This window comes from Phacochoerus africanus, chromosome 8 (genome assembly GCF_016906955.1).
Source record: "Phacochoerus africanus isolate WHEZ1 chromosome 8, ROS_Pafr_v1, whole genome shotgun sequence".
Taxonomy (NCBI): domain Eukaryota; kingdom Metazoa; phylum Chordata; class Mammalia; order Artiodactyla; family Suidae; genus Phacochoerus; species Phacochoerus africanus.
The window spans coordinates 83,867,071-83,878,029 of record NC_062551.1 but is presented as its reverse complement, the minus strand read 5'-3'; the positions used below and the strand labels follow the sequence as shown (position 1 = coordinate 83,878,029).

Sequence of the window (10,959 nt, the reverse complement as noted above, 5' to 3'; positions counted from 1 at the left end):
CGTAGGGACCATGACTCTCCCAGGACCCCTTCTCCCCTCCGGCCACCTCAAATCATAGAAGATGTGAATGGAAGAACCTGACTCCTATTGCACTCCTGTTGTACAGAATAGGAAACTGAGGCCCAGATAGGGAAAGTGACCTACCTATATCACTATGACTCAATGATCATACAGAGTAAGTTCCCTTTTAAAATCAACTGGAGTCAGAATTAAGATGGGGAATTTGTATGGGAGGGGAAAGACTCATCTATAAAACTTGAAAGCCAGTTGAGACTCTTCAGGATGTACTTCAGCCATTGTTCCCCTCCATTCATTGGGACAATTTGTCTTTTTTTTTTTTTTTTGCTTTTTAGGGCCACACGTGCACCATATGGAAGTTCCCAGGCTAGGGGTCAAATCGGAGCTGCAGCTGCCAGCCTATGCCACAGCCACAGCAACGTCAAGTACGAGCTGAGTCTGCATCACAGCTTGCGGCAACACCCACCAAGCAAGGCCAGGGATTGAACCGCATCCTCATGGATACCTGTTGGGTACATTACCGCTGAGCCACAATGAGAACTCCTAGGTTGGTCTTGATGAAAATGAAAACCCTGTGCGTTTACCTCTGCCCTCTCTCATCTTATCTCCTCTTCCTACATTCCCAAGTCACCCCTGCCTCTGTCACAGTGATGTTCAGGTCCTCTGATTGGGCAAACTTTGGACCTATTACCTTTGGAAATAGAAGTGTCAACAGAAGGATGACGCACAGCATGTGACTTTGCTAATTGCTCTTCCTCGTCCAGACAGAAGGAGGAGAGAGGAAAAGAGATCTCTAAGTTTCCTTCCTTAGAGAACTTAATTCAAGTATATAGCGTGGCCTCAGTACCAGGCTGCCCCCACAAGGCCCTGCCCCTGTGTAACTCCAGCCCTAGCCAGTGTCCCTGAAGTAAATCCCTCCAGCTCTCTGGACCCCCGGTTCCCCATCTACAAGATGGGAAGAGAATGAACAAAATGATTGCCAAAGGGCCGCCAGGGTCAAGCCTTTGGAGTTCTAGGAATGTGTGGTTTGTCAACTTCTCTGCTGCCCTGGCTGTCCAGGAAAAAGTATGGGGAGATGAGGCAGAGGTGGATCCAGCAGAGATAATGGAAATGCCACCTTCTTAGGGAGGCCTTCCATGATTACACCATCAAATGCTGCACATTGATCTCTCTAGTTCTCTTTCTCTCACTACATCTTTTTCACACCCACACCCACAAATGGTTGCTGTCCCTCCCATTACCCTGTTTTATATTCTTCTTAGCACTATTTGAAATTTTTACCTATTTACTTATTTGACTCTTGTCTTACTACACTAGAATATCAATTCGAGAAGGGCAGGGACCCTGCCTATCATAGCACAGGGCCTACCCCAGCACCTGGTACACAGTAGGTGTTTAGTATACCTGGTGGTTGTCGAATGAATAAATGATTGAATCTTGTGGGTGGTACCAAGGCTGTGCCAAGCATGACTCTGCAATCTGTGCCACCTCTTCCAAAAAGTGCAGTTGGGAAATAGGGCTCTGGAGTCGGGAGACCTGGATTCAAGTCTCACGCTGCCAATTAGTACTTGTATGACCTTACGCATGTCACTTGACCTCTGTAAACCTTAGTTTCTTCATCTGTAAGTTGAGGATAATGATCCCACATCTTGAGACGTATTTTTAGAAATTAGAGATAACGTATGTAAAGTGTCTGGTGCCTAGTAAGTACCCAGTAAATGTTAGTTTCCTTTCTTTTCGTTCTCTGCCGGGCATGGAAAGGATAGGTCAAGGGTTTGAAGACTCTGGCCTCAGCCAAAGGACGTTTCTTATCTATTCCTTATCTTTCAAGAGAAGGTGAAACAAAAGTTGAACACAGTGCAAGAGACTTGCCCAGAGTCACACAGCCAAGCAACAGAGCAAGCAGTAGCTCTCTGTCCTGGGGGCACCAGAGGAAGCCTTCGATTCCAGACAAGATGGATGGAGGAGACAAGGGTGGCATCTTTCTTGGTCTGGCCTCCAGAAAAAGGAACAAGCTGCTTTAGTCTGAGAGTCAGGCTCCTGGGTTCTAGATCTAGGTCTGTCTGAGGCAACCTGGTGACCCTGGCATGTAATTTACCATTTCTAGGTTTTGGTTTCTCTGTACATTGGGCATATTACTCCTTGCCCAGACTACCTTACAGAATGGGGGTGTTAGGAGAATGATATTTAATTCATTGTTGGGAGAATGATATTTAATTCATTGTTGGGAGAATGATATTTAATTGAGAAAGAATATTGCAGAGATGAACCAGACTTAATTTCTAAAATTTTGCCACAAGCACATATGTTTAAAATCAGAAATAAAGATTAAAAGTAACAGGAGTTCCCATTGTGGCACAGTGCAAACGAATCCCACTAGTAGCCATGAGGTTGCCAGTTCCATCCCTGGCCTCCCTCAGTGGGTTAAGGATCTGGCGTTGACGTGAGCTGTGGTGTAGGTCACAGACGCAGCTCAGATCCCGCATTGCTATGGCTCTGGCTGTGGCTGGCAGCTGTAGCTCTGATGTGACCCCTAGCCTGGGAAGAGCTCTAAAAAGAAAAAAGAAAAAAAAAAAGATTAAAAGTAACAGTAATAATAAACCTCATCTCATTAGGCCCTGCAAAGTAGGAGCAGAAAATCATGTGACTATATTATTTAAATAGAACAATGAAAATGTTTTGCCAACTATAATCAAATTAAGCCAAAATTTTAAAAAGTATTTTTTGAGCGCTTCTCTGGAGCGGATGCGGAAACAGGCTTAGAGAAGTTTAGTGATTTGTCCAATGGCACACAGGATCTGAGAAAGCTAAGGGACTGGCAGGTCCGGGAACTTCCATACGCCGCAGGCGCGGGAAAAAGCAAAAACAAAAACATCTACTTCGATATACCAATTTGTTACCTTTTTTTGTCTCTGGAAGATTGCCGGAAAGCAGGAGGAGCATTGCGTGGAGTTAAGTGGTGCAATCTCTCTGGGCTTCTGAAAATAGCAGATGACCAGGACCAGGCCGGGTGATTTCTAAATTACTTCCAGCGCAAAAAAAAAAAAAAAAAAAACATTCTTAGTGGTCAGACTGCTACCAACTCCACAGGTCACTCCCCTCACACCTGCCCCTGGAGGGCGCAGTCCCTTTAAAAACCAAGGCCTTGCCTTACGCTTGGGCCAATCACCGTGAACAGAAGTTCTTTAAGGACCAAAGGAGGGAATTCTGCCGGAGGAGGGCGGGGCAGGGGCGTGCCTTCCAGCCAATCGGAATCTTCTTGGCGACTAGGGACTCACGTGCAAAGCTCTGCTGACCAATGGCAGGGGGGTCGAGAGGCGGGGCGGCGCCCGCTGTGCGACAGCTGCCGGGACCAATGGGCGTGTCGCCCGCGGCCTATAAGAGTCGGCTGGGCCCCGGGCGACAAGCTTTAGGGTCGGTTGGCCTTTGCCGTCGAAGGTGTGCCCTGGGATTGCCTCGCCGTCGCTGCCGTCCTGTCCTTGCGCCCTCCGCCTTGGCCCAGGCCCAACCGCTCTCCCTGCCCTCCTCCCCTCAACTCCCCGACCCCGCTTTCTGCCGTTCGGGCGCTGGGGCCGGGCTAATGATGCCGTCGGAGAGCGGAACCGAGAGCCGGGACCAGGCGGCTGCACAGGTGGGGACGGCTACGGCTTCGGCGGTGGCTACGGCTGCCCCGATAGGCGGCGGCCCCGACCCAGAGGCCTCATCTACCTCCCTCGGACGTCACCTGAGTAGGCTGGCCTGGCCGCAGGTGAAGAGGCTGGATGCGCTCCTGAGCGAGCCGATTCCCATTCACGGGCGCGGCAACTTCCCCACGCTGAGCGTGCAGCCCCGACAGATCGTGCAGGTGAGAGGCACTGGGCGGGAATATGAGGGTCTCGCAGCTGGCAGTCTCCCGGAGTCTGTCTGTTTCTCTGGACAGCTAGGAAAACGAGGCTCAGAGAAGGAGAGGGGCTGTAAAAAAATCACAAAGCATTGATGGTAGTCCGTATCCACCTCCCCCTGCACCTCATAATCCTTCCCATTTGACTTTCCCGTCCCCTGGCCCTGAGGAGCCCCAGTTCCCTTCGGACCATTCACCCGTGCCCTGGCTGAGAGAGGGGCGGGGAATGGGGAGGGATTTGGCCGGCAAGAAAGAACAGCCCCGCCCGCGAGGACAACAGATGGCCAGGCAGCCCTGGGTGGGTAGACGCGCACGCTTGAGTGCAGAATCGTCCTTTTCATCTCCAAATCGTCATCCCTGGGGCCTCACTTTCCACCCGCTCCCTCTCTCAAGGTTCTAGGGGCAGACTCTGTCCTGTGTTCCCACAGCCCATGGCTCCAGAGCTCCCTGGCTAGGTGAGAAAGCTGAGAAATCCCAACAGGGACTCCTTCCCTCTCAACTGGGATTGTGGCAGGAAACTAACTAAACACCAGGCCAGACCTGATGCCCACATGCTGGAGGGCAACATCAGATGTCCAGTTTAGGTGTTTCTCCCCCTCTCCAAGGTTGGAAAGGAAGGCTCAGGTCTCCAGCCCCAAGCCCCATCTCCTGAAGAGCAAGGAATGAAAATTCTGGCAACTCCACTCCTCTTCCACAGACCATCTCTTCCCCTGACTTGACCCCCAACAACCCAAAAATTGCTCTTTCACCTGTACGGCCCAGGCACTGTTGTCATGATCTGAAATATCAGAATATGGTAATTATTATACCCATTTTATAGCTGGAGAAACTGAGACCCCAAAAGGGGCAGTGAGCTGCCTAAGTTCACCTAGAAGTGAAAATCAAATCTAGAGAATCTTGGATCTTCCCAGGATTATTCAGGTTCGAGGTTTTCCCACCTCTTCCCTGGCTCCCAAGACTCAACTTCTAGGCCTTAGCCAATAGAAGAAACTAGAAAATCTAGCCACAGTTCCTGTGAATTCCTGCCAGCAGATTGACTTTCTAGGGAGGTGGCCATACAAGCCAGGTGAAATAGGCCACCTGCTCTCCTTCTGCCTTAGCTTCCACAGAGGGGGAGGGGTGCTTGCTGAGGGATTACCTCGCCCTCCCTTCCTCCCTCCCAAGGAATGGGAGGGGGTGGGAGCAAATTCCCCAGGGCTGACTCACGGGTGGTGCTCACTGAGGCATTCCTCAGTGGCAGCCTGCTGTCATGGGGTAATTAGGAAACTAGTTGAGGCTTTTCTCCCCTTGACAGTCAGGTCAACCGAGGGGCCCCAAGTGCTGTATCTCCAGGACTGTTGTCTCAGACATCGGAGGGGTTTAGTTTAGCAGTTCCTCTCTGCAGGAACAAGGGGTGCCCTGGAGAGGAAGTCCTTGCCTCTGTCAGTATGGTCCAAACAGTCTTTGCTGGTGTCTGTTCTTTGACAAGCCCTGTTCAGGACACTAGGTGCATAGATGTGACTGAGACCCAGCCTCCCTACCTTCCAGGTGTTCCAGGCCAGGTGGGGGAGACTGCAGGTCAACAGGAGCTGACTCTACTAATGCGATGATTATACAATGTTTCCTAGGGTCAAGCATAGCACAGAACAGGGAGATGCCGGCTGTGCTGTGGAGGGGAGAGCAGAGACTTCAGGGTTGGACCGGGCCTTCAGGGCCTAAACAGTTGTCAATTCCCTTCACTGGGCCCAGTGTCCCTATCTGTTCAATAAGGACAGGGTGAACTGCTCTTCAACACCCCTTCTGGTTCTAGAATACAAAGGGAACAGGTAGGTGCCTTCACCTGGCCTGCACAATTGCCTCCACAGGAAAGAAAGTCCATCTCCTGGCAGGAATCTGCAGCTGGCAGCTTCACAAGCTATTGGCATATGTGTACATATATGTTGGGGGGATGGTGGTACTGGTTGCGGGTGTGGTGGAAGGTGCTGGTTGTTGACTTTGGGCTTCTCACCAGTGCCGTGTTGTCCCACAGTTGAAATACTGGAAGCTTTCTCCCTCTCTACCCCACAAGGCTTTGCCTACAGCAGCAGTCTGGGCAGCTAGAGATTCTGTTCTGGTTTGTACCTGAGCTAGAGGGACCCCCCACACACACACCCCGCCCCACCTCTCCTGTAGAAGGCCCCCTGTCCATGGCTCTGGGAGGGCTGATTCTAATTAAGTTTGGGCCACTTTTTTGCTGTGTGACCCTGACCAAGTCCTTTGCCTTCTCTTGGTCCAAAGAATTGAATCAGACTCTGATCTCTCCAGCTGCAGCCAGAGGGCCTTCTTTGGGTGGCTCCGGATTCAAGTTTGGCGAGCCTGCTGGCTGACAGCACCTATGGTCTCCCTGCAGGTCTCAGCAGCGGCCTGGGAGCTCAGCGGTTTGGGGGAGGGCCTTGGCACAGGAGAAAGGAGGGTGCAGCCACGGCCCCCTCCATAGCTGGAAAGTCTGATTCAGGAGGCTCCAAGTTGCCCTGCAGTCCTTGGGTGTGGTGGTATCTGGGGATTGCCTGCCAAGCTGGCTGTAGTCACACCTGGGAAAGAGACAACAGCCACTGGCTGGCTGACACAGCTGGCCCCCTGGCCTGACGCAGGTGATTTAATAAGAGTACTGCTACCTACTCACCAGGCCAGATGCCATGCCCTGGGGTGGGCATCAACCTGGGAGCAGGAGCTGACACTGAGTTAGGCTCAGTCAGCTCTAATGAGACTTGGGGAGAGGGCTGGTCTACTCTGCAGATCCACCAGGGTCCCTGGGACAAGGTCTTTGGCCTGATTTTCCCCTTGGCCTCCTGGGGAGACCTGCAGCAACTGGCCCTTTACTTCTAGCCTCCCCTGTCTGATTGGCAGAGGCATCCCCAAGCCCCACTGTCCTGCTCCCCAGCTACTCTGACCCCAGGCATCAGAGACTGGTGGGTTGCCCTCACTTTGAAATATTGAAAGAGAGGGTGGCTTTGAACACTCGTTTCTGGTCTCTGCTCCTTCTGAGCCCTGGGATGGTAATGTGGCAGAAAGAGAATAGTCAGCCATACCTGGATTTGAAGCCACCTCTGTGTGGTCTTGGGCATGAAACCTCACGCCTCAGTTTTCCCATCTATAACCTGGAGATTAGAAAGACCTATCCCCCATAGATTCTGGTGAGCAGGTCCAACACCTTACACCCAGTAGGTGCCTAACCAGCATTCTCTTCCCCTGCCCCAGCTTCCTGGCCCCCCCATAGTCTTTTTCTTTTTCTTTTCTTTTCTTTTCTTTTTTTGGCCACCCCACAGCCTATGGAGTTCCCTGGCCAAGACTCAGATCCGAGCCACAGTTCTGATCTAATCACTAACCCACTGTGCTGATCCTGTGTCCTAGTGCTCCAGAGATGCCACCATTCACCACTGCATCAAAGCCGGAACTCCTGCCCCCGCCCCCAAGTTCTTGATGATCAGTTGCTAACCCCCCACAGTTGTGACAATACTTCCCCCAAGTCAGGGTCCTCCTCCCAGAAGCTCCCTGGAGGGAGCCGCCCTGCCTCAGATTGCCCCACTTCAGCTTGCCTCCTCAGCACTTAGGTGCATTCTTTGCAGTAATTCCCTGGGAGGCCTGCAGAGCAGCCAGGCCTGGAGCTGACTTGGCAGCAAGGCGGGGTTACAGAATCACTCGGGGGAGGAATGTTGCCTGGTCACTTTCGGTGTGTGAAATCCTCTGGGCTGCTGAGAAAACTCAATGTCCGGGCCCGACTCCTGTCTTCTTCCCTCCCTGGTCTTAGGCCCAGGGAGACACCTCTGGCTAGAGGAACAGGTCCAAGGTGACTTGTAGGTTTACCGGTTATGTTCCTGTGTCAGCAGATGGGGTCTGTACGTTCTTCCTGCTAAGGCTTGGGAGGCTTCCTGAGATCTTGACCCATCCCCTTGCCCAAGAGCAGAAAGAGTGAGTTTTAACTTCCAGTACAGCCATTTCTGAATGGCTTCCCCTCTGAGCCTCAGGTGTTTTACCACTCTAAACCTCAGTCTCCTCATCTGTAAAATGAGCCTAATATTTGCCTCACTGGACCCTTGTAAAGATGAATTAAGATGAGTGTGTCATAGTCAAAAGAGCACGCATGGATTTGAGAATCCAGCTCACCTAGGTTCTAGTCTCAGCCTGGCTCCTCTCTGGCTTTGGACAGGACCTCTCTGCGCCTCAGGTCTCTCATCTGTAAACTGGGATGATAATACTCAAATAGGATTGTTGTGAGGGTTAATGTAGCCATGTATGTGAACTGCCGATTACATTCCCAACGCATTTGCACAGTTGGCGTCATGCCTGGCACAAAACTGTCTTACAGTTTTTACAGAGAGGTAGACCAGCATAGCGGCCAAGCCATGAACCCTTAGTTTAATTCCCAGCTCTGCTTCCACCAGGTGTGTGACCTTGGGCACATTACTTTGCCCCTCTGTGCTTCTCCATCTCCCCATCTGTAGAGTGGCACTAATAGTACCCACTTCATAGAATTACTGTGAGAATCACGCAGGTTTATATCCTAATGTAGAGAGTGCTTAGGTCAGGACCTGGCATTTAGGAAATTCTATACATGCATCTGCTATCATTATTGCTATTCTTTCTTTCTTTTTTTTTTTTTTCTTTTTTTTAGGGCCACACCCACAGTACATGGAAGTTCCCAGGCAAGGGGTCAAATCGGACCTGCAGCTGCCAGCCTACACCACAGCCACAGTGACCCAGGATCCGAGCCACGTCTGCAACCTACGCCATACAGCTCATGGCAACACCGGATCCTTAACCCACTGGGCGAGGCCAGGGATCGAACCCGCGTCCTCACGGATGCTAGTCGGGTTTGTTAACCACTGAGCCACGACAGGAACTCCGCTATTCTTTCTGAGTCATTGCTCCGAAAGGGCCATTCTCCAGATTAGGAAAAAAAGGCTTAGAGAGTTAAGTGACTTTCCAAAGGCCCGGCAGCTGGTAAGTGATCAATAGTGGTTGACGTCACTGTGATTATTCTGAGGAAGCCCATATCCCAGATGGGACGGAGCCCCAGGGCCGAGGTGTCTGACCGCTCTCACTTCTGCCGCCCCCTCTGCAGGCGGTCCGCAGCAGCCTGGAGGAGCAGGGACTGCGCGTGCACAGTGTGCGGCTGCACGGCTCGGCCGCCAGCCACGTACTGCATCCCGAGAGTGGCCTGGGCTACAAGGACCTAGACTTGGTGTTCCGCGTGGACCTGCGCAGTGAGGCGTCCTTCCAGCTGACCAAGGAGGTAGTACTGGCCTGCTTGCTGGACTTCCTGCCCGCAGGCGTGAGCCGGGCCAAGATCACGCCCCTGACCCTCAAGGAGGCGTACGTGCAGAAGCTGGTGAAAGTGTGCACGGACACGGACCGCTGGAGCCTCATCTCGTTGTCCAACAAGAGCGGCAAGAACGTGGAGCTCAAGTTCGTGGACTCCGTTCGGCGCCAGTTCGAGTTCAGTGTAGACTCCTTCCAGATCCTCCTGGACTCCCTGCTGCTCTTCGGCCAGTGCTCCTCCACGCCCATGTCCGAGGCCTTCCACCCCACCGTGACAGGCGAGAGCCTGTACGGGGACTTCGCCGAGGCCCTGGCCCACCTGCGGCACCGAGTCATCGCCACGCGCAGCCCGGAGGAGATCCGCGGGGGCGGCCTCCTCAAGTACTGCCACCTGCTGGTGCGGGGCTTCAGGCCACGGCCCAGCACCGACGTGGGCGCCCTGCAGCGCTACATGTGCTCACGCTTCTTCATAGACTTCCCGGACCTGGTGGAGCAGCAGCGCACGCTGGAGCGCTACCTGGAGGCCCACTTCAGCGGGGCCGACTCCGTGCGCCGCTACGCCTGCCTGGTGACGCTGCACCGCGTGGTCAATGAGAGCACCGTGTGCCTCATGAGCCACGAGCGCCGCCAGACCCTGGACCTCATCGCCACGCTGGCGCTCCAGGCACTGGCCGAGCAGGGCCCTGCCGCCGCGGCCGCCCTGGCCTGGCGCTCCCCAGGCCCCGATGGGATCGTGCCCACCACTGTCAATTACTACGTGACCCCAATACAGCCTCTGCTGGCCCGGGCCCATGCCTCCTATCCCACCTGGCTGCCTTGTAACTGACTCGGACCCTGGCCAGAAAGGGCTAGGCCTCCCTGCATGGAGCAGGGCCTCCAGGAGGGCGTGGAGGACATGACCAGAGACAGGCAACCGGGACCAGGTGGCCCAGCACTGCTGCAGGGTTGGGCCTTCAACTGAACTGACCAGACTCCCTGGAGTGAGGCCCCTGGGGGCTGAAGGCCAAGCTGGGGTTCTTGGTAGAGGGACCTTCAGGTGATTGCTCCACACTTTTGGACCAGCATGATTGCGGGGTGCAGGAGAAATTCATCTTGGGGCCATTTGCCTTCAGGAGACAAAGCGTGTTTGGGATGGTCTCTGCCCATCGTTTTCGGTTGACTTCTGTGGCCTAGAAAGAGTCTTTGCGGCTAGGGCCAGCCCACAGTGAAACCAGCAGCCTCTGAGGGTCTGCAGGTCACACAATGGCTAAAATATGCTATGTTATGGGAACTACTCACTTCAGGTCAGGCTGGGCCACTAATCGGGCCTGGTGGTTCAACCTCACTAATCACTAGGATGAGGGAAACTGAGGCATGAGGCAGATACCTGGGCTTGGAAAGGGATCGGTTTAGCCCAATCCCCTAGCCGCCTAGACCCCCACCCAAAGCCATCAAGGTGTGCACTGGGCGGGAACCAAGCAGCAGCCTGGGGTGGAACACAGCCCAGACCCCTGCTGGGCTGCTGCTCCCTTCCCGTGTAGCAAGGAGCCCTCCTGCCTAGGAGCTAGTTCTCTGGAGGGTGCTAGGCCCAGAGTGGCCACAGTCAAGTGCTCCCACCCCACTGGCATGGTTACGGGTCCTCATGTAGGGAGGAGACCCAGGCCCCACCTCCTTTCCCATCCCTCCCCTCTGGATTTGTTACTGTTTTGCACTCTTAACACCTGCCAATAAAGATTGTCTACACTGAGCCTAGCACCACACTTTCTCCTGGGAGAAGGACCTTCCATGACTGCGGGGGCTGTGGA

The 10,959-nt window shown here is 53.5% G+C and overlaps 1 protein-coding gene across 1 annotated transcript; it reads left to right on the top strand.

Moving 5' to 3' along the window:
• The first annotated feature begins 3,409 nt into the window (after positions 1–3,409).
• Positions 3,410–10,901, top strand: TENT5B (terminal nucleotidyltransferase 5B). The gene is made up of 2 exons (XM_047792790.1): positions 3,410–3,862; positions 8,979–10,901. The coding sequence occupies exons 1-2, from the start codon at positions 3,599–3,601 to the stop codon at positions 9,999–10,001; spliced, it is 1,287 nt and encodes a 428-aa protein (XP_047648746.1). The 5' UTR covers positions 3,410–3,598; the 3' UTR covers positions 10,002–10,901.
• Positions 10,902–10,959: the final 58 nt, after the last annotated feature.

Coding starts and splice junctions, on each gene's coding strand:
- TENT5B (XM_047792790.1), top strand. CDS start 3,599: ATGATGCCGTCGGAGAGCGGAACCGAGAGCCGGGACCAGGCGGCTGCA. Junction 3,863..8,978: donor AGCCCCGACAGATCGTGCAG/GTGAGAGGCACT, acceptor CCCCCTCTGCAG/GCGGTCCGCAGCAGCCTGGA.